Source organism: Pinus tabuliformis, chromosome 2_2 (assembly GCF_031772625.1).
Source record: "Pinus tabuliformis cultivar Carrire ecotype Pingquan chromosome 2_2, CPIR1, whole genome shotgun sequence".
NCBI lineage: Eukaryota > Viridiplantae > Streptophyta > Pinopsida > Pinales > Pinaceae > Pinus > Pinus tabuliformis.
Genome location: NC_142300.1, coordinates 859023625 through 859048412, shown reverse-complemented (window position 1 = coordinate 859048412; position 24788 = coordinate 859023625). Strand labels below are relative to the sequence as shown.

General features: G+C 37.5%; 1 protein-coding gene and 2 pseudogenes across 1 annotated transcript; 1 reads left to right on the top strand and 2 right to left on the bottom strand.

Moving 5' to 3' along the window:
* Positions 1-4298: 4298 nt before the first annotated feature.
* LOC149195691 (cellulose synthase-like protein D2 pseudogene) lies at positions 4299-4889 on the bottom strand (annotated as a pseudogene).
* A 282-nt stretch (positions 4890-5171) lies between these two features.
* On the bottom strand, positions 5172-16141 carry LOC149195690 (cellulose synthase-like protein D5; annotated as a pseudogene).
* Positions 16142-20418: 4277 nt separating this feature from the next.
* LOC149195689 (pentatricopeptide repeat-containing protein At2g13420, mitochondrial-like) lies at positions 20419-22528 on the top strand. Its single transcript, XM_089405405.1, has one exon. It carries the CDS (start codon positions 20603-20605, stop codon positions 22313-22315), a length of 1713 nt encoding a protein of 570 aa, XP_089261531.1. The 5' UTR covers positions 20419-20602; the 3' UTR covers positions 22316-22528.
* Positions 22529-24788: the final 2260 nt, after the last annotated feature.

Sequence of the window (24788 nt, the reverse complement as noted above, 5' to 3'; positions counted from 1 at the left end):
CAGATACTCATAGCGATGGGTAATGATGAGAAGTATAGTGTCTCATGTGTAGGCACAATTATTTTTCAGAGGGAGCATGGATCTCGCCTTACCTTGACTGATGTCAAGTATGTACCAGGACTGAAGAGAAACTTGGTGTTGATCGCGATGCTGGAAGACAGAGGCTATGATGTAGTCTTCAGTAAGGGAAATATTTTTCTTAGACACATAATCACTAGACAGGTGAAGCAGATTGGTTCACAGGTCAAGAACTTGTATGCTCTTGAGGTTCAAGATGCATGCAAAGCCTCGAGCAGCAAGGCAACTGATAGAGACTTGGTGGTTGAGAGGGAGGGTATATTACCTCTCAACATGCAGATCCAGAAGAAGTCTCAGATGATTGTGGAGGAGCCACGATTGGTGCAGCAACTTCAGGAGGTTGTGGAGCAGCCACAACAGGGGAAGCTGAGTGGAGATCGAGTAGAGACATCTACTCATGCAGAGACCTCCAGTAGGGGGAAAATTCGAACCAGGTGGGCTGAGGGATCACATGCAGCCATACCTCCAGGTAGGAGGTGGGGCGATATAGAGTGATCGTCCCAAGGAGGAGGAGCAGGATCCTTGAGGTACCCAAACTCTTGATGAGACCTTGCTAAAGAAGCCCCGATGTGGAGTACCAAGAACTGATTGATTGGGTAGAGACAGATGCAGATGGAGTGGCAGAGAGAGTGACAGTGCAGGGAATCCCAGGACATCACATAGCTAGTAGGCTGCAACAATGCGAGAGGCACAAGTGTTTTGCATAGTGCTAGGTGGCACATAGAGGTGTGCAATGGTGCGAGATGCATGGAGATGTTGCAGTAGCGCAGATGTCAGAGAGGGAGCACTTGTGAGCAGCAGGTAGAGCTTCAGCATCAAAGTATGTTCCTAGCCCATCAAAGTGGTTAGTTGGGAATGTTTTTGTTCCAAGTGTTGTTGGAGCAAGTGGACCTGGTAGATGTGTTGCATGCAGAACATTCCAGAGTTACAAGATCGGGTTCGAGAGAAAGCGTTTCTTTTTTAGAGGGAGTGTTGAAAAGTGTGCAACAAGAAATGCTAAATTTAGAATGTGCTAAAAATAGACCTGCTAAAAATAGCATGTCTAAAAATAGCCTGTCTAAAAATAGCAGTTTGGCCAGTGAGGTCATTGGCCACATTGGGTGAGAAGTGAAACTGCTAAAAATAGAAAGTTCTAAAAATAGCATTTCTGGGTCCCTTCATATTTATAGCAGTCCCTAGTCTATCTATAGGAAGTAAAATTAATTTTGGTCTTAATAGCAGTTGGAAATATTAATTACTTAATTCAATTGAGTTAATTAGTTAAGGAAATTCGAATTTGAAGTCTTTGTGAGCATGCACATGAGTTGTCCCACTGATTGAGGAATTTATCCTTAATTTCCTCCACTGATTGAGGGAATAAGTATGAGTTCTATAATGAGAGAATCGGTTGACTTAGTTCTAACTAGTCAAGTCCAGTTAGATTATTTTAACAAGTTGTTAAAATAATAAAATATAGTTTGTTAATGCTTGCATGCATGTGACAACTATTATTTTAGATAACTGAGGATTCACTCATGGATAACTGTTGCATGTCAGTTCTGTCAGAGATCCAGTTGAGATCAGATGTGGGACAATGTACTATCATATGCTTGACTATTTCTAGTAAGTAGTTTTTGCGTGGTTGAGGAACTAGTGTCCTCAAGGATTGCGTAGTTGGACCATTGGTTAATTTTGGTATGTTGGAATTAATAGCATATGCTTTTGCTATTATTTCCTAAGCAAACTACACAAGGACCATAGGTAAAGCCTATATAAACAGGCTTGGTTGGTTCATGAGACGTATCTTCATATCTTCATAGTTCACTGAGAAATGAATAGCTTGAGAGCTGATTCTTTTTGTATTGTGAATAGGATTCCACTTGATTGATAATACATGGTTGGGGTTTTATGCTGGTGCTTTCCCCTGGATATTTCTTGTGTTATGTGTGATTATTTCTCTTGATCAGTTATGCATATTTCTACTTGATGTTTCTCATGAATTCGATTATGCTTCCACTTAATGTTTTGCAGAAGTAGAACAAGTATTATGCTTTAGGACATTGCATATATCAGTTTGTTCTACAAGTGAAATTTCTACAGTTCCAACCTTATGCCACTATCGCTACCTCGTCTACAACTTGCCCTTTATTGAACCATGTTTGTAAATTTGGGTGGTCAGAACATACTCTCACATTGTAAAATGCGTTGGATACTAGAGAACAGAGGAATAACTAGGGCATGAAAAACCCTCTCCCACTCATAGTGTTAATGATAAAACAAAGGAAACCCACACAAAAATTGTCGAGGGAAAGGAAAAATAGATATGAAACCAAAACCTAATAGAGGTTGAAGGCAATCAATGACCAAGACCATACCAACATAAAAAAGATGGAGAATGAATCATGGCCACAATCCTATATTCCCTACCTATGAGCAAAAAAATTATGATATGGACCAAACCCTTACACTGCGCACCCCACTTAACAGAGGCTGAGGGTAATGAATGACCAAGACCATACCAACATCAAAAAGATGGAGAATGAATCATGGCTACAATCCTATAGTCCCTACCTATAAGCAAAAAAATCATGATATGGACCAAACCCTTACACTGCGCACCCCACTGAATTTCACCAAGATGCCACCCACATAGCTACTTCAATGGAAAGCATGTCACTGTCGCTTATTGCATGAGGTGACGACACATGTATCTCGTCCCACCTCACCTAATTAGAGGGGTATACTAATAAATATTAATTAATTTAAATGAATCATAAATAATACAAGTTAATCCCCACTTTTTGTTGAACTCTTTCTTTACACGCTGACATCTTAGGCCTAATAATTAGACCAACCTAGATCCATCTTAACTCTAGATCTATGCCGAGAGAGATCAAATCTCTTTTAGAGTGAAAAAGGTTTGATCCCTCTCGACACTTTGTAGATCTAGAGTTAAGATAGATCTAGGTTGGTTTAATTATTAATTATAATTGCAATTGTAATTATTAATTTTAATTTTAATTTTTTCTTAATTCTTTTTTTTTTATGCAATTTAATTGAGTTAAATGTTTTAATTAATACTCATGATTATTAATTTTATTTTATCTATTTATTTTTTATTTGTATGTAATTTGACCGAGTCAAAATGTTTATAGGACATTACAACATCTCTTCCAAAATGGTGCAACAAATTTGTCTTTTTGGCCCGAATCCATTTTTTTTTCACGAAATTGTGAGTTTTTTATTGCTTTAAAAATGAGTTTTTGAATGCATAAATGGATGGAGTGCCCTAAAAAACCATGGTTTACTTAAACTTACCACTCTAAAAAAATCCTTTCAAAGCAAAAAAAAAATGGTAAAAAAAATTTCAAAACATCAAATAGTTAGCCTACCCTATATCTTAACCCAAATCTATTCAATTTAGGTTTAATATTATTTTTCTATTTAATAACTTAAATAAAAATTAATAATATTGAATTAATTAAATTAAATTTATACAATAATAATTGTTATTTAATCCACATAAACATCAATTAAATCTTAATTATACATCAATAATTATTAATTAAACTAAAAACTCAAACATAATTAAACGTTAACAATATTGTGTTAACCGATGCAAACATATCTTGTAGCCTTAAGTAACCGAAGTAGTAGTTTAGTACTCTGTTTATATCTTGTACCCTTAAGTGACCCTTGTAGTTAAAGAATATGATAATATCACGATTGAAAAAAATTCCATCATAATTGAAATAAAATGATAATAATCCGTTATAATCAACACTTTACGTGTTCAAATCATACCGGTTATTAGTAGAGTCAATGCATCTTTAAATTTAGCAGACAAACAAAGAAAATGTTTTGATTACATAACTATGGAAAGTTGGTTCCACCAAACTAGTTTCTTAGCTGCTGGTACATGCAAGTGGCTGCAATAAATTCTGAAAGAATGTATGCTCAGGAATGAGGCAAGGAAGACAAGTAGCCATAATGGACCAGCAGGTCAAAAAAAATTAAATAATATATCAAATAAGAATTGGTAATATAAAATCTATGAAGAACATTGCGAGTTGATATGAGTATTCAATGTATTCCAATGTAAAGAATAAAAATAAAAAATTGTATATTGTACATTAAGATGTAAATACAATTTATCTGGTTTTATTGCAATACCTTGTTCCTCAACTTATTTTATTGCAATACCTTGTTCCTCAACTGATAAAACTTCTATGTAAGTGATATCATGGAAATTGAAATCCCCTAATCCCATTTTTTGATGTGAAGGAAACCCACAACAATGATATAATAATTGCCAACAAGTCATACCACACAAAGACAATTGTTGGGGTACGACCTCTCCTACCCATCAAACCCTTTGCAAATGGACAAATATGGCATATCACCTAGAAACTAAAGAAGACACATACCAAAATCTTGCTCCACTGTGGAATTTCAGTGTATATGGTCCTTACAAACCCAACAACTATTGCAATTATATTTATCATTGTTATAGTGATTGGAGGGATAATGAGATAGCTCCATTTGACAATGTAGAGATATGCAAATTCATCATTATTGTGTTCACCAACAGACTTGGATGTCAATGTGAAAGATATGTTTTTTCCTGCTATCACCTTCAACAAGCCCTGCAGAACAACGACAGGGTGGGCACTACTGCCTCCAATCAACCAGAACTGCTCATTTATCCACCATTCTTCTAATGTGATTACTGGCCATTTGATTTCTAGGAGTGCCAGCAAGCATAGTGACAATTTGATTGTCAAAATCAGACACCTAAATGACACAATATCTCACATTTGATGAAGTACCATCACATTCAAACCCTTGTAAAAATGGCATAGTAAAAATAAAATTTAGATATATGCTAAAAGCTAGAAATTATACACATCAAAATAAGGGTTGTGTTAAATTAAAATGAAACAATCAAAACTAAATTCTCATATCGAGTTTAGTTCCATTCTTAGATGTGAAATATCCATCCAAATGGACACTTTCAAAAGTTTGGTAGAGTAGCTACCCCTCTGTCCTGGCACCTAAGTCAAACGAAATCTGTGGTGTGCAGTGAAACCTCTTGGGGATTGCATCTTGATGGACTAACAAAAATAAAAAGTTAAAAGAAAAATGTCAGCATTTGGTGTTGCTTATACATGAATCATGCCCGAATGATCTCCCCTGGAATGTTCTTTATCAGGGGAAATCCATGTCCCAGGCTAGTGAGTCCCATCTACCATCCATGTAGCCTTCAATACCTTCAATGGATCTTTAGGATCACCTCCATACTCAATTTGTGCTCTCTTTGCACAAATCTCTTCATGAGCATTGTAAGTATCTTATCTTCTCTTGATATAATCTAGCAATGAATTGATCCTCACCTAGAACTCATCATATTCTCTCTTGACCCTCGTATGCTCCTTCACAAAATCTGGTTTCACTATGTTTTTGGTGAAGTCGTGTTTTAAGTTGCAATAGCTCTAAGGATTGTGAGGCTCTATGCTATGCTTTCTACAGAAAGGCACCCAATTCTAGAAAATCTTACATCTTTGGCGAGAGCTTCAAATGTGAGAAGAGACCCACCATCATCAAATAAGTAGCAAGAGAGCTTCTCTACAGGATAGTCAGCTGCAACAATAAAAATAATAATATTGGCAATAACAAGAGGATGCTCCTTGTCTGGATCAATAGTAGAGAGAAACACATCAATCCCTGTAAGATCAGATCTCCCCCTTGGGTTATGAGGACTTGGACGCTCAAATATCTCCTTGAGAACATTCAAATCAGTCATTTTATTTATAGGACATAGCTTGGGGAGTTGATGCATAACCCATGATAAAGTAAACCAAATCTCACATACCACTAACAATCCCCATAGCTACATTGCAACATTATTGACATGGAAAATCCTCCATGTGAGGAAGAAACAAAGTGCTACAAGATGGATTAACATCAACAATCTGCAAACAAAAGAAGCAAAATCATGGAGTTGTAGGATATTGGCAAAACAATGTTGGACTATTATTATCACTATATTTTTATCATCTTATGAAACCTAGCTTGATCTATGGAACATATTCTCTCATAATCAAAAGTCAAGTTTAATCAATCTGCAAACAAGTAGAATCAAAATCATGGGTTTGTAAGATAATCACAAAACAATAAAAGGGTTGTTATTACTAACTTTGAGAATAGGTATCAGGACCTATTTTCTCATGTTCAAAATCATATTCAGTCAAACTTATCAAGTTTCCAAGAATTTGTTTATGAAATTGAAAAGCTCAAGTATGAAGCTTCTTAGCCAGCATTTGCAAGAGCTTCAAATGTGAGAAGAGACCCACCATCACCAGATAAGTAGCGAGAGAGCTTCTCTACAAGATAGTTAGCTACAAGAATAGAAAGAATAGAATTGGAAGTAACAAGAGGAGGCTCCTTGTCTGGATCCATAGTAGAGAGAAACACATCAATACTTGGAAGATTATATCTCCCCCTTGGGTTATGAGGGCTTGGATGTTCAAATCTATCCTTGAGAACATTCAAATCAGCATTCTATTTACATGATAGAGCTTGGGGGGTTGATCCAGAACCCATGATAAAGAAAACTCACATTTCACTGAATATCCCTATAACCACATTGCATCGTTATTGGGATGGTGAATCTGCCATGTGAGGAAGAAACAAAGTGCTACAAGATGGATTAGCATCAACAATCTGTAAACAAAAGAAGCAAAATCATGGAGCTGCAGAATATTGGAAAAAAAATGTTGGACTATTATTATCATTATATTTTTATCATCTTGTAACAACCCTGTTTAAAAATCCATGTAATAAAATTAATAAAGGAAAAATAAGACCAAGGTCATGAGACACATCTTCCAAGCTGGATGTTGGGCAAAGACATAGTGATGGGGATCACTTGTGATTAATAAAAGGATATGGAAATTGGTAAAGGCAATGACAAAGGCAAAGTGGCATTAATTGACATTTTATTTATGAAATAATGGAAAATAGGAGAAAATGAAGGTGAAAGGTCATAGGTTGCACATGAGGAGGAAATTGAATGAAAAATAGTGAAAATGAAGAAAATAGAGACCTCAATGATAAAAAGGCTTATGAGTATCAGTTCATAACCTTTTTTTAGTTTTAGCTTGAAGCTCTTTTCTATTCTCACTCCCTCATACTCTTGCACACTTAGAGTTTTCTTGGAGCACTCTTTGAGCATTGTGGCATACCTTGGATTTGGAGAAAGAAGGCAAAGGAAGAGAAAGAAAACACAAAAGGAAAGCGAGATCAGTAGCTACAACAATTTTAATTTGTAGGTACCGCGTTGCATGAATGATTTCCTTGCTAGTTTTGGCATGCATGGTGTATACATGTGGTTATCTGGTTATGATTTTTCATTGGCATGGAGGATTTCCTAGATTGAGAGTGGTTTTGCCTAGCCTTTCCATTTCTTGGATAGCCATGGTGTTGTGAGTTTTCCATTTTGTTTTCTGATTGGTGCTCATGTTCCTTATGGTTGTGGGTTGAGTTATTAGTTCATGGATCCTTGGTTGGACAAATGCTCTAGAAGACTTGGAACAACCTGGGTTGAGTTACTAGTCCTAGAAGCTTTGGTTGGACAAACACTATAGAGCCCTTGGTGTGTTGAGTTACTAGTCCTGGATCCTTGGTTGGACAAACACACTGGAGCTCTACGACGATTATGGGATGAGTTACTAGTCTTGGAGCCAAGTTGGAACAAATGCTTTGGAGCCCTGGAAAACTTGGGTAGAGAACGATATGGTGATGGTTAGTGATGTCCGACCATGAGGTGGAATCACTAGTTGAGGGTTGAGGTGGTTTTCCCTCTAAAAGTCCTGGTTTAGTTTTGATTGGTTTATTACATGAGATCCCACGTTCATGCTTGGAATATGGCGTGAGGGTGATTGGATGAAAGAGAGATTTGGTTCAACCCAATCTATGGTTGGGTGGTTCATGGAAGTCCTTGACTTGGTTGAATTTGCATATATTAATATGAGCTCTTTTCCCCTTGTATTCCATGAGTAAATGTATTTGTTATCATGTGGCTTTGATGGTTGTTCCATCATTGTTATGATTCTGGTTATGTGCTGGTTATAAGCATGCTTTTATGATAGACTTGAGTTATGGCTCTCATCACGTTTTGGTTAGTAAATTAAATGTTAATGAATGTATGACTTAATAGATGACAATGCAGCTAATGTGAGAGGGCATCAAACCTTCTTGATTATTCTCAGAGAAGTATGACACCCCTATGTTCAGATGTGTAATCATGACATGTAGATTACATGTCCATGATGTGTTTGACGAAATGTCTGTCATGGTTAGGATAGGTCAGGTTAAGTCCTTGATGGAGTTTTGAGTTAAAGGATTTGTTTCTGTTTTATTTATCATTCATGATAGTTTCATTAAGTTCTGGGTAGAGGCTTGGGTCTTAGCCTTGAAAAAGTGGCTTACATCTTGCAGTCGTTGGCACATAACTTGATGAAAAATTCTACAGTTGTTGTGATGCAGGATCATGAGAGCAACTGAAGGGCCTCAACCACTTGCTTTCCTTGTCATGGGAGTGACTAAGATCCCAGGTCATTGAAAAAGCGAGTTTACCTAGGGTTTGGGCACCTGGAGTGGTTGGTTAGCTCCTAAGAGTCCAGTAGCTCTTGAGGATGGTTAGTTTGGTTTCAGTTCGTCGTTTCCACTTCCTTAACTATACTTAGGAGGTTGAGTCATATAATAGTAACTCTTCATCACATATTTACCCCGGTGGACTGGTAAGTTTGGGTAACTGTGGGAGGAGGGTGTTATAGAGTGGTATCAGAGCATGGTTCAACACTTGGACTGGATGGGAGGAATGTGTTGTCATACATGCATATAGGGTGTATATGTGCTTGTTATGTATGAATGGTGGTAGTCATTGTTACAGCTGTGTTTTCATGTAGAAGCTGATGAAGTGTTGTTGGGATGTGTTTGTCATGAATGCATGTCGGTTGTATATGTATTTGTTATGCATGTCGGTGTCTATATTTTGTTATGCATGCATTGTATGGGCATGGTTGTCATGCATGAGGTCATGGTATGCAGTTGGTGTTTTCATGCATGATGTTGGTGTATTGATATGATTATGTTTATACATGTATTGTGTTAATCTAGATTGATCTTGCATATGAGATCACCTCCCCTGAAATTCACTGAGGTACGTTGATTACATTTATGTTTGGTTTATTTGACATAATATGTTTGTAGGAAGAAGATCAAATATGAAAAGAAAAATGGAAAACTATAGTTCACGTGACTCTCCCTACAGATCATATGAGTAGCATGGTGATGAGTACTCCCCTCACATAGTAGACACTTTGAGAAGTTTGAAGGCAGAGATAAGAAGTTGTAAAGAAAACAACGACAAAATAATGCAGTCACAAGAGAGACTCGCTAGGGCATAAGAGAAATAAGCAGAGGTCAATGTAGTTATCCTTTAGAGTTTTTTAGACTTGCAGAGACATGGACTGCTTAGGATCAGTCATGGAAGGAAGATAGGACTAATGGATTATACGAAAGAAAGTCTCATGGTGGGCACATGTTGAATAGAGATGATACCATTAGAAATGGTAGGTTCTTAGATACATGTGATAAACGAGGCATTGGACATGGGATTTACTCTAGTTCTCGTTTAGGTAGGTACCATGGTCATCACCGCTGTCATCCTTATAGGAGGAGTGACACGGGATATTTTCTAGATGACTTCAAGAAAGCAAAACCACCTACATCTAATGGAGAAATGAAGAAGTCACGGGATGCAGAAGTGTGGTTGCTTGGAATGAATAAGTTCTTTTGGTTACATGAATATTCAAAGAACATGAAAGCCATAATAGTTATGTTCAGTCTTAAAGGCAAAGTAGACATTTGGTGGGAAGATGTAAAGAATGTCAGAGGTATTCAGGAAGAGGAGTTGATTTGGAGTGAGTTTGAGAGACTTTTCAGGAAGAAGTATCTATCTGAGAGATATTATGATGATAGGGAAAATGGGTTCTATGAATTGAAGATGGGATTTATCACTGATAGGGAGTATACTAGCAGGTTCTTGGAGTTGTCGAGGTACGTGCCATATCTGAAGGATGAGAACGAAAAGATTCAGAGATTCATCAGTGGGTTTCTGGTAGCATTCAAGAATAGAATCAAGTTTGATGAGCCTAAATCATTGGAGGAAGCCATCAAAAAGTTGAAGCATCGTTACAAGCAATCGAAGTGCAAGTATGAATCTAAACATGATTGGAAAGGTAATAAGAAGAATAAAGGAAAATGGGATAAGAAGCGAACAAGATCTCAGGACACATGTAACAAAGAGAATGCAATGATGCATAAGAAGTTCAATGCATCTGACAAAGGACATGGATTTCAATTTGAGGAGCAGAATAAGGGTGATGGCAGGAAACCTTTACAATGTTGGACTTGTGGTGGAGAGAGTCATAGGAGAGATTTTCCACAACACCAAGGTGGCAGACCACAGATCTACAATGCTCAGGAGGCACAAACAGTGGGGGATGTTGGACAAAGTATTCCTTGAATTTATGAAATGTTGGATAATAGGCAGGCTGATCACCAGGAATCTATTATTGAGATGGATGGTAAGCTTTCTGATCAAGTTGTTTCTATTTTGATTGACCCTAGATCTAATTATAGTTATGTTAATCCTAACTTGGTGGATAAGTGTGGCTTGAATAAAGAAGTGCATGCAGAGTCTTGGTTAGTGTAGTTGGCTACATGTACTAAGAAAAGAGTTCATCATTGGGTAAGAGCTTGTGCATTTGAGTTGAATGGTATTTCTATATCAACACATCTAAATGTGCTTCCATTGGGATCACACAATATGCTTCTGGGTATGGATTGGTTGTATCTTCACAAGAATAAGGTGAATTGTTATGAAAAGGCTATTGAGTGCTTGGATGACAATGGAGAACATATAATCTTGCAGGGTAAGAAGAAGGCGAGATCAGTTAGGATGGTTACAACTATGCAGTCAAAGCGTAGTCGCAGTAAAGGGCGTGTATTATTTGTAGTGCATATTTCTAAAGACAGAGATAATGAAGTTGAGGATGCAGATGTCTTGAAGAAGTATCCAAGTTTGCAACAGTTCCAAGATGTATTCCCAACAAAGATGTCAGCTTTATCGCCTCACAGGGAAGTGGACTTTTCTATTGAGTTGGTACTAGGGGAAACACCGACATCAAAGGCACTGTACAAGATGAGCACACCAAAGTTAGTGGAATTGAAGTTGCAGTTGAAGGAAATGCTTGACAAAGGATACATTAGGCCAAGTGTGTCGCCTTGGGGTGTACCGATATTGTTTGTGAAGAAGAATGTTGTTACTCTTAGGTTGTGTATTGATTACTTGTAGTTGAACAAGGTAACCATCAAGAACAGGTACCCTTTATCTAGGACTGATGACTTGTTTGACTAGTTGAAGGGAGAAACGATGTTCTCGAAGGTTGATATGAGATCAGGATACCATCAGGTATGCATCAAAGAAGAGGATATTTACAAGACTACTGTCCAGACCAAGTATGGGCGTTATGAATTTTTTGTAGTTCCTTTCGATTTGACTAATGCTCCAACTACTTTTATGTGCTTAATGAGTAGTGTATTTCGTCCTTACCTAGACAAGATTGTTATTGTATTCATTGATGATATATTGGTATATTTTACGAATGAGGAATAACATTCAAAACACTTACCAACATTATTGAGATTGCTAAGAGAACATTAATTGTATGCCAAGCTTAGTAAATGCAGTTTCTTTGAGACACAGGTACATTATTTGGGACATTCTGTCTCCAAGGAAAGCAACACAGTGGATTCGAAAAAGATAAGAGCTATCATGGAATGAGAAACTCCTAGGAATGTTGATGAGGTCAGATCATTCATGGGATTAGCAAGCTATTACAGGAGGTTCATCAAGAACTTCTCATGGATTGCCTATCCTATTACATCCTTGTAGCGAAAAGGTAAGAAATTTGAATGGACAGAAGAATGTGTAGCTAGTTTGGAGCAATTGAAGTAGTTGCTTACAAATGCTCCAGTTCTAAAGATCACAGATCTAGACAAAAAGTTTGTGGTGTGTACATATGCTTGCAATAAAGGACTTGGTGGGGTTATGATGCAGGAAGGACATGTAGTGTGTTATGAATCAAGGAAATTGAATGTGAATGAGCAAAATTATGCTGCACATGATCTTGAGTTGACAACAATCGTTCATGCATTGAAGATGTGGAGACATTATCTTCTTGGCAAGAGGTTTGTGTTGATGAGTGATCATAGTGGGTTAAGGTACCTATTTGACCAATTGAATTCGAATGCGAGGCAATCTAGATGGTTGGCCATGATCAGTGAGTTGATTTTGAGGTTAGGTACATCAAGGGTAAAGAGAAAAATGTTGCATATGCTCTTAGCAGAAGAGTACAAGTAAATCACGTAATAACTATGAGCTCATATGGGACAGACTTACATGATCAGATCTTGTGGGTAGGACTACAGGATGACAGGCATAAGGAGTTTAGGCACAAGTTACAACAACAAGGTACAAGTGGGCAGGATGTGGATTATCATCTCACAGCAGATGGTTTGGTCAGATTTAGGGAAAGGATCTATGTGTCGGACAAAAGTGAGATCAAGAAGCTTATCTTGAGGGAATTTTATGCTAAGCTGTATTCAGGTCACCTGAGATACCAGAAGACATTAACAATGGTGAAGAAGTTATACGATTGGTCGAATCTGAAGAAGGAAGTGGCAGAGCTCATGACTAGATGTTTGGATTGTCAATAGGTAAAAGTATAGTGCAAACATATAGGTGGTCTACTACAGTTGATTTTGATTCTAGAGTGGAAATGGGAGGTCATTTCCATGGATTTTGTTATAGGTTTGCTGAGGACCTATAAACAACATGACTCTATTATGGTTTTGGTTGACAGGTTAATTAAGGTAGCTCAATTCATTCCACTGAAGTCTATGAATTCATCTAGTGAGGTAGCACAGGTCTTCGTTAAAGATATAGTGAGGTTGCATGGTGTACCAAAGGAGATTGTATCAGACAGGGATGCTAAGTTCACTTCTAGGTTCTTGAAATAATTGTTTGCATTTTTGGGGACAGAGTTAGCTTTTAATACAACTTATCATCCGCAGAAAGATGGATAGACAAAGAGAGTTAACAAGATTATTGAGGACATGTTAAGAATGTATATCACGCGTCAACAACAAAAGTGGGAAGAGTATCTTCCATTGGTGGAATTTGCATATAACAATGGGTACCAGGAATCTTTGAAGATGAGTCCATTTGAGGCTCTTTATGGACAAAGTTGTAATGCTCCTATAAGTTGGAGTGATACAATGAATAGGGTATTGATTGGCCCAGACATGTTGGCAGAGATGGAGCAGGAAATGTAGGTAATCAAGGAGAATTTAAATGTAGCACATGATAGGAAGTAGAGTTATGCAGATCAACACAAGGTGTTTACAGAGTTTCAAGTTGGGGAACAAGTGTACTTGTGCATCAAGCCCAAGAAGATCTCCTTGAGGATTGGATCATGTGCCAAGCTGGCACCTCAGTATTGCGGGCCTTTCAAGATTCTTGAGAGGATTGGACCGGTAGCCTATCGACTTACATTGCCTCTGATAGTGAAATTCCATGATTTTTTCCATGTGTCATTTCTTAAGAAGTATGTGAAAGATGTTTATCATGTGATTAACTGGTCTGTATTGTAGGTGGAGCCAGGTGGAAAATTCCAGCTAGAACCTCAGTGCATTTTGCAACAAAATATGATCATGCTCCAGAATCGAGCAATTGAGCAAGTTAAAGTGTAGTGGAAACAATTTGGGCCCGATGAAGCTACATGGGAGATGGCTGATCAGATGTGGGGTATGTATCATTCTCTATTCACTAGTTGAATGGATGTCTTTTAGTATATGTTTGATGTTGTGTTTGGTTATGTCTATATATGCATATGTATGTAAATACTACATTGAGCTATGTTATAAAGCTCTAATAAGTTGTATGGTGTTCATGATATGTTGGTTATGTTTTTGCAGATGATATGATGTAAATGTTGTATCAAGCAATGCTATAAATCTCCATGGGCAACATATGTTGGCTGGTTTATTAGTGTCATTGAACATCGAGGATGATGTTCCCCAAGAGGGAGGGTTTTGTGACAACCCTGGTTAAAAACTCATGTAATAATAAGACCAAGGTCATGGGACACGTATTCCAAGTTGAATGTTGGGAAAAGACACAGTGATGGTTAGAGACCGATCTGGTGATGGTTAGTGAATTCTGACCGTGAGGTGGAAACATTGGTTGAGTGTTGAGGTGGTATGGCCTCCGGAATCCCTGGTTTGGTTTTGATTGGTTTATTTCATGAGAACCCACATTCATACTTGGAATATGATGTAGGGGTGATTAGATGAAAGAGAGATTTGGTTCAACCCAATCTATGGTCGAGTGGTACGTGGAAGTCCCTGACTTGGTTGGATTTGCATATGTTAATATGAGCTCTCCTTCCCTTGTATTCCATGAGTAAATATATTTGTTAAATATATTTGTTAGCATGTGGCTTTGATGGTTGTTCTATCATTATTATGATTCTAGTTATAAGCATAGTTTTATGATAGACTTGATTTATGGCTCTCATCATGTTTCGGGTAGTAAATAAAATGTTAATGAATGTATGACCTAATAGATGACAATGTAGTTAATGTGAGAGGGAATCAAATCTTCTTGATGATTCTCATATAAGTATGATACCCCTATGTTTAGATGTGTAATTATGACCTGTAGATTACATGTTCCTGATGTGTTTGACGAAATGTCTCTCATGGTTAGGATGGGTCAAATTAAGTTCTTGATGGAGTTTTGATTTAAAGGATTTTTTTTTGTGTTATTTATCATTCTTGAGAGTTTCATTAAGTTTTGGGTAGAGGCCTGGGTCCTAGCCTTGAAAAAGTGGCTTAGATCTCACAGTTTCTGACACAAAACTAGCTGAAAAAGTCTATAGTTGTTGGGATGGAGGTTCATGAGAGCAACTAAAGGGTCTCAATTCCTTGCTTGCCTTGCCATGGGAGCGAATGAGAGCCGAGGTCATTGAAAAAGCAAGTTAACTCAAGGGTTGGGCACCTGGAGTGGTTGGTTAGCTCTTGGGAGTCATGCTCTTGAGGATGGTCAACTTGGTTTTGGTTCGTAGATTCCACTTCCTTAACTGTACCTAGAAGGTTGAGTCATATCGTAGTAACTCTTCATCACATATTTACCCTAGTGGATCGGTAAAATTGGGTAAGTGTTAGAGGAGTGTGTTACACATCTAACGAAACCTAGCTTGATCTTTGGAACATATTCTCTCATAATCAAAAGTCAAGTTTAATCATTCTGCAAACAAGTAGAAGCAAAATCATGAGTTTGTAAGATAATCACAAAACAATAAAAGGCTTGTTATTACTACTATCTTTTTATCATCAATTGAGACCTAACTTGGAGAATAGGTATCAGGACCTATTCTCTCATGTTCAAAATTATATTTAATCAAACTTATCAAGTTTCCAAGAATTTGTTTATGAAATTGAAAAGCTCAAGTCTGAAGCTTCCTAGTACGTTTCGCTTCTAATGAATTAATATAGACAAGAGGCTAGAACTTACCTATAAGGGTTGAGAACACCAATAGAGAATGAAACCTTCCTTGACAACGGTCTCCCTGTTCTCTTGCTGAAACTTGGAGGATTTGTAGACCCCTCTATGCCTTCTCCTGCATATCCTTTTTTCGGCTAGACTACATTGTCATATCCATAGGTGCCCTTGGTTTCATAAATCCAGTGAGTGTGATCAAAACCAAAGATTATCGGCAACAAGTAAAGCCTTGATGTTGCCTGACTCAGAGTTGAGACAACTATGTTGTGCGAAATCCTAGTGTTTCCATACCCTTATGACTTTGCTGTCTAAGCCGGTGTATAGAAGCTCATTTTCCCAACTACAAATGAATATATTCGCCCGCTCAGCTTGAGCATAGAAGCAACTCATCTAATAGAATGAGGGGATTCAGGGGAACTAAAGGGAAACAACATCTAGGGAGACACTACGTAAGAGTTAGGAGAGGCCTTGGTGAAGCGGCCATGAGAGGTGCTAAAGAAATCATAGGCATCTGGAGAGGCATAACTAGTTAGAATGTTCAACAAATTCAGTTATCGGCATTGATCGAGGTTGGTGATTGCAAAATCGATAGTTGAAACCCTCTAGTGTAACTTTCTCCACCCACCACCTATATGATGATCCAACAACCCTCCAATGCAAGATTCTCCACCCATGACCTATATGATGATCCAACAACGAAAAATGTTCAAATCGTCTAACACACAACATCTATGGCTCACAAGGCACACAGTGGGAGGAAAGTTCTTCCCAAAGGAACGCCTTACGACGTAAATATTTCAATACTCATTTTAAATAAAATAATTTTATATAAAACAATTGAAATTAAAATATTTCAATTTCTATGTTGAATAAATATTTTAATATCAACTATGTAGATATTATGTAGATATTATGGGCAATGTAACTTCATCTTAACCTTGAATCTATTAAGTTTCAAGAGATTCAAGATGTAAATCTTTTTTCAAGTTTTACACTCTTTAGAGGTTGCACCTTAAAGTATTTGATCCCTCTTCACCCTTAGTAAATTATAATAAAATATAAACACAACATATAAATTAATACTCAAATTTAATTATTTAAAAGATATAAAATTTTCACAAAAATATTAAAAAATATTCACATGTATAATAATAATTTAATTTTAAAGCCATAATCTAATCAAATACTACAAACAAAACCATAAAATTATAACAATACACAAACATCAATAAATATATTTTTAAACCTATGTGACACTTAGTGACGGGGTTCAACAATATAGAAACCTAAATAAATAAATAAATAAATATATATATATATATATATATATATAACCTATATGACACTTAGTGACAAGAGCTCAACCCTTCTATGAGCTATTTCATAGTTGCATTTCCTTTTAGTGTTCTTTCATATATAAATATATACCAAGTATATCTAAGAAAGATAATTTTCTGTCATTTCTATGAATAAAAATACAAATGTTTTTTAATCCATATAATATATTATTTAAAAATTGAATTATTTATAAAAATTCAATTTATAAAATTGTGCATAAACATATTTTATATATAATGTTGAAAATCAATTATTTATTAAAAAAATACTATATAAAAAAATGTAATATGCAGCGTTGCTTCTTAGTACCTGTCTTTTATGCAAAAAGTAATTGATAGTGATTATTAAATGCATGAACAAATTCATAAATCTAATAATGAAACACATTTGAATACGAGGAAGGAAGTAATGGAAGTAATTAATGGACTAAATAATCTTGGAGCAAAATAGAGATAGGTACATAGATAATTTTGGATGAAACATTAGCCCCATCATTATCATTTGTTACAAAAATTAAATGTTTATTGAAATGTGCTTGTGCACTTTTATTCCAACTTTAGCTTATAGGACCAAATAAGGAGAAGAAAATACCATGTCTAGTATCTTTATTTTAAATAATGTATATATATGATATAAATAAAATAAATAATTTCTTAAAAAACTAATCATTGTAACAAACTATTTATTTAACTTTAAATTTATATTCATTTTAATTGAGTGGCAAATAAATAATCTATGGTACAATTTCTATATCGAAAAAGTCAAATTGATATGAAGTTTCACGTGTCATCTTAATCAGAGGACAAATAATTTATATGTAATAAAATATCTAATATAAAAATCACAATGTCTAGTATATTAAAATAAATTTTTTCCTTACTTCTATTTTTTTTTATATTGCATCATGATTTAAAATTGAATTATGAAAATATATATTCAAGAAAATGGTTGAACCAAGACCATTTAATAATAAAAATAAGCAAGGAAAAATCACTGTAATTATTTTGCTTTTAAATCGGTAACTATTTTTTTTGGAAAAGAAAATATTAATTATGGAAGAATCTTTAAATTTGGATTTTTTTCTTAGAATTAATTTATGACGGAACTTGGGGATTAGAGGGTTTTTTCTTATTTTTTATTTTTTAAATAATTTTTAATTATGAAAATTTGATTTTAAACCACATAAAATTAATATTCACCAATCAAAAATTTAAAATTCAAAAAATAATTTTCAATCTTTTGAAAAATATGTTTAATATTTAATTTAAAACACAATTTAATAAATTTCAGAAATATTTTTTAAAAAATTGCAAGTTAATTAGCAATTCAAAATTACAAATTAATTAATAATCAAAGCATTTGACTCAAACTAATTACATTATACTCAGCCTTTTATGTTCCTGCATTGTATCTTTCATATTCATTCATTACAAAATATGCATTACAGTTTTTATAGGAGACCGTTGGTTATCAGGCATATCCACCAATGACTTTGATGTGATTACGACGGAAAGCTTTTCTATAAACTGTTTTTTTTTTCTTTTCTATGTAAGACTAATTCTATTAATAAAAGCAAAAATATAATTACACCGAGGCCCTGCCTCAACCTCTGTTGCTAGAGTTCATCAAAACAGTGGAAACTGCCCTAGTTTGGGGAAACCAGTTTGACATTGCAAAATAGTAAACATATATCCCTGAACTGTCATCAACGGACACCCATATTTCGGACTTGGAACCCAGAAAAAAGGTACAACTCAGCACCATTGGACTTGACAACAGAACAACAAAACCATTGATCAGACAAACAAGCAGCAAAAACATCAAATGACTGGACCAACCCGTCAACAGTGGAAGGCCGAGCTGGCTCGTGGGTGGCAACTGATGCCACGTGGCATCATTTGTTGTCATCCCCGTCTGGTTTCTCCTCGACCACGAGGCAGGCATACTCGTCCCATTTTACACCTTTCTCCGCCACATCGCTCTTCTCAGCACCACCTGGAGGCCCCCCTGCATGCTGGGTGCCGCTTGAGCTGCCAGCGAACCCCACCGTCAGAGCAGCTCCTGTAGAGCTGCCACCAGCCCGCTGAATGTCCCCTTCATGAGCTTCTCCTCCATGCATTCTGCTGTGACTTGCGCCCTCGCCATCATCCTTCGACTTTTTCCCATAACCCCTTCCCATTTTCGGAATTCTCACCTCATGTGAATGCTCTTTAGAATTTCTCCCTTGTTCACTGTTCAGCTCATCTTCTTCACTGAAGACGATAGTCACATTAGCAGTTATTATGGGTCTATTCAGATGGCTTTGGAACCTGAATTGGGTAGCATGAGGGACAGGGCCGGGACGCAACTGAGAAATAGCAGAATGGAGCCTAAAATCACTGTGCGGAGCCATTGATGCCGATCCTTGCCCCCGCCCGCTGCGCGTATGGGGATAATGTCTATGCGACGACCTGGGGGGAGGCGAGTTTTCCTGATGCTGTGGAGGAGAGGGGGGAGCCGAGCTCTGCGCTGCCTGAGGGCGAGCGCTGCCACCTCGAGTTCCTCCACGGCGACTCCTCATGCGGTGCCTGACCATACCAGTGAGGTTGGAGGGCAAATTAGCTGGATAAGCGATCGGGAGGGATGACTGGTTGTGAAGACAGGGCTCCTGAACAGGATTTATAGGGCAGTGCTTGGAGTGGGAGAAATGGTGCCCATTTCCGAGATCAATGCAACAGAGGTGCCAACATCTTCTCCCTGTAGCTGTTCTGCTACAAGAAAATTCAGCCTGCGACGGACAGTAGCTAAGGAATGGGGGATGAACTGAAGGTTCTGGAGGCGCCATTCGAATTTCATCTGTTTCCAGCTCTCGGCCTGATGGGCCATTTATTGCAACATGCATGCTGGCCAGGTTTCGTCTGAGATGAGCCTGGATCAGAGCGCATTTCACCGCCTGGCAAGTCCTTGCACCGACAATCCTAATTGTGGTCATTAATGCTCTTGGGAAACACCCACATCTGGGTTAAAGGTAGTGGGCTTGGCCTAGTTTAGACTAACTACTCGCACGACGAGCTACGACCTTGCTCGGGATCGAACACAAGATCGGTCCGTCATGACGAGGCCGACTTTACCACTACGCCACCTCCACGACCTTGCTTTTCTATAAACTATTACAAATCATAGAAATCTCAATTTAATAAATAAATATAATTATCTTATCTTATCTACATTCCAAAATACAAAATTCTAAGAAATATAATAAAATAAAAAATAAAAATAAAAAATATTTTAAAATTAACAAAAATATATATATAAAACAATGAAAAAGCCATAATCCCACCCGTCATTTTACAAGACGCAATCTATTCGCCCAAAAATTAGATTTTATTCAACTCTGATGCTACTCTGGTTGCAATATACTTTCTCAACTCTATTGCTCATTAGGGCACTATTAAGTGCGCCTGTGCAGAACGTGGGGCTATTTGAGGTCAAAAATTAAACTTTGGTGAAGTGGGTACGCTTCGAATCTCGTCAATGGCCATCAAAATAATGAATTCGTCAATGGCCTTCAAAATAATGAATTCTGCACTGAAGAAGGCACTGGCAAAGGCTCAGACCACATACATATTCAGTCTTCCTGAATTTCCAGCTAAGTGTCTTCCGCCTAAATCATTTACTGCTAATTCGTCTATAATTTTTAATGGATTCTTGAACCCATTGTTGCCAACGTACACACAACAATGCCGTTCCTTCTGCTGCAATGAAACCCTTAAAACCCTCGATGACGGAAACCCCTCAATCTCAGGCATGGAGAATTCAAAAGACGCAGATATGATATGCAGAATTTTGGTGGAACAACACAATCCTTTCCACGCCATGGAAGGAGCCCTGCAATTAAATGGGATCCGTGTAAACCCTAGCCTGGTTTACCAGGTTTTATTAAGGCTAAAAAATGCATCTAAAGTCGCATTAGGGTTTTTTGTGTGGGCCAAAGAACAGGCGGGTTATCAGCATACCGCTGATACATACAATGCCATGATCGACATAATGGGGAAGGTGAGGCAGTTTGATGTGGTGTGGCGGCTTATCATGGAGTTGGGGGGGCAGCCGTCTCCGATGGGTGTGAAGACCTTTGCGATTCTGATAAGGAGATACATTGCTGCTGGCATGACCAGGCAAGCAATCCAAGCCTTTGACGACATGGAGGGTTTTATAGAGCGTGAGCCAAACAAGGAGGATTTCAATATGCTGCTTGATACACTCTGTAAGTATGGTTTTGTGAGTGTGGCCACTCAATTGTTCAATAAGAGAAAAGGCCAATTCCAACCTGATACGAAGACTTATACCATTCTTATATATGGGTGGTGTAAGTTCAATAAACCTGCCATGGCTATGAATTTCTTGAATGAGATGCTTGACCGGGGTTGCGAGCCGAGCGTGGTCACTTATAATATTATCCTTAATCGGATATGTAGGAAGACTAAGCCGCGCATTGAATTCCGGTTCGCTCGTATGATGAAGGATGCCGAAAAGCTCTTATATGAGATGAGGAGCAGAGGATGTGTTCCAGATGTTACGACTTATTCTGTTTTGATGCACGCATTGGGTAGAGCCCTTAAACCTGATCGCTGTTTCGAATTGTTGAATGAGATGAAGAATAATGGTTGTGACCCAAATGTTGCGACATACACTTCCATGATCAAGTGTCTTTGTTCTGTGGGCAGATTTGAGGAGGCCCATGAATTGCTGAATGAGATGGCACAGAATGGAGTCACACCATCTGATGTCACTTACAATTGCTTTTTCAAGGAACTCGGAGGCCGTGACAATGTCGACGAGGTCCTGAGATTGTACCACAGAATGCTAGAGTCACCATTGTGCAAACCGACAAATCACACGTATCACATCTTGATTCGTATGTTCTGTAGGTTGGATCGAATGGAAGTTGTATCTGATTTATGGAGTGACATGCATCAGAGAGGGAGTGGCCCTGATCTTGATTCTTACACCCTATTGATACATAGTTTATGTGAGAAGGCCAAGTGGAGGGAAGCGTGCATATATTTTACAGAGATGATTGAGAAGGGAATTCTGCCCCAGACCATCACTTTTAGAAAACTCTACCGAGGGTTGATACAAGCAGATAAATTGCGTTCGTGGAGAAGATTGAAAACCAGGCTTGCAGAAGAGTCGATAAATTTTAAAGAAGAATTTCAAGGTTACGGTATCAAGCCTTATCAGAGATGAGGAGAAACCAAGGCAGGAAATTAAGCTTTGCTTTTGGTCCGAGGGAAAATATTTGTTCCTTGTCTAGCATGGTATAATGCCTTCTATGATAGACATTCTCGTCGGCAAACTTTATCCTTGGCTTAGAGCACATTTGGCTGGACAAATGCCCTCCTGTAAGCTCTGAAGAAGCAGACTTACAATTTATCCAGCCATTGGTGTCAGACCTTTTGAGTCCAACAAATTCATTACATTGACAAAATATTGGCGGGAGAATAAAGGGGGCAGCGGGTGCCTTGTTATGAAAGCTGTGAATTGAAAAAAGAAAAGATCAAATTGTGAAAGCCTAACCCTACTCTCTTGTCTGTGGCTCATTCTATCTTTCACGTTGCTGATGCCGCCATTCTTCAGCAGCTGCTCCATTCTTCTGCAATTACTTTCTCCCAACACACGGCCTGCCACTCTCCAGAAATTTCTCTTTCACTGAAAATAGTTGACCCTGGAGCTTGAAATAAACACAACATCCTCTTTGCCTGAAAATCGTGGAGGTTTAAACACACCATTCTCTTTGCCTGAAAATCATGGACCTTGGATATTGAAATAAAGGGCAGCATTCTTGTTGCATGGAAATTGTGGAGCTCGTAGCTTGAAATAGATTTGGTTTGGACATGTTTGCAAAATTTGAGTTATATTATTTCTTTAATGAAGGCATGTAATTTTAATTTTTATCATACATATTTATTGAACTCATGGAATTTTATTGAGTATGTTTTTAAATTTTCGTGTTATATATTTTCTCAGACTTCATCTTGAATTTTGTCATATTTTCTGCACTGTTGGAATTTTCTTCTGAGCTTCAAGGTTGTCAAACATGAACAAGATCAAGGTGACCTAGGTTGTACCGTACATAGGTTTGAGTGAGCTAAGAGGGGTATTAGACATTCTCAACTTAGCTAGAAAGGGTAGAAAGACTGCCGGTAACTAACGGGTCAACTAACTTAAAATAGAAGCAATCGAAGGATCAGAAGGAAGAACCCCAAGGCTGTAGGTCTACTCGCAAGTTATCTAGATAGAGTAGAAAGACTGCCAGTAACTAACGGGTCAACTAACTGAAAATAGAAGCAAGCGAACGACCAGAAGGAAGAACCCTAAAGGCTGTAGGTCTAAACTCTACCAGACAATGCGAGTTACGATGGGATGATCTGTTTTAGTCAGTGTGAGGTCACCAGTTGGTTTTCCGCTGTAGGTCTAAACTCTACCAGACAATGTGAGTTACGATGGGATGATCTGTTTTAGTCAGTGTGAGGTCACCATTTGATTTTTCAAGGAAAACCAAAATAACATGCAGGCAAAAGGAGAGGGGAAACTGTTTGAATCTGGGATTTACTTGAATTGTGTGCACTAATAGCAATAAAGGAAGTATTTTATCTGATTTTTAGAATAACCTACAAATAATTAATCTATAAAAATTGAGAAACAAACCAGTTACCAAATTGATTATTTTAACTTTTGCTTATTAGATTAACCTAACAAAGCTATAATGCTGAAGCTGTAATAAACAAATGACTGAAATTAAATCTCTTTCTTTCCCACCCAAAATGCAAAATAGAAAATCAGCAAACAAGAGTATTTCAGCTAGCTTTTCCATTATGTGTGATTAAGTGAGAGAGGGAAGTAAAGAGATGGATTACTTCTCCAAGTGGATAAAGAGATCCTTAGCTATGTGTCCCATCGATACCTTTTTAAATGATGAGGAAAAGGAAAAGAACGAGCAACCAAATGTTTGAATCGTTTCGGGTTAGCATTTACTCTCGCAAAAGAAAGTTCAGGGAAAAGGGTATCTTGATTTCCACTAGTTATATATGCAAAGCAGTAATAATGGACACTAGACCATGAGCAAACTACTAAGAGTATCAAAGTCTACTAAGAAATAGGACATGCTGGTAATGTTGATGTGCCTTGAATCCAAGTGCTGGGATGTGCATTCGTGGACGCACAGGGCCTATATGTGGGACATGTTAACCACCCATGTGGGTAATCTCCATGATATTTTTTTCTCCTATGATGCAGTATATTAGCTAGCAGCCCTCTCATGATCCATGAATAGCCAGTCTTAGATGCCTCTCATCCACTCTTTGGTTACTGCATTCTTTCATCTAGCTTGTTCATATGATGAAGTTGGGTAATTTATTGTGAGGTACATTAACCATTTTTGTAATCAAGTGCTTTCATTTAATGTTTAGAGACATTCTAGTATGTATCAGGGATTGAATTAGATGACAAACTGCTATTGGTTGTACACTTGCTATTATGCTTCACCTTGGTGGTTATCACTTGTCCCTAGTCTAGTGTGACCTTCATTGAGGCCTTGCTTTCCTTTTCTAGGAGAGACACTAATATGAGGCTCTAATTGATGTTGTGGGTCCATTGTTATCCTTGCTTAACATCTTTCATCTTCCCCTTGTATCCACATTCCATATTCAGGTTGATTTCC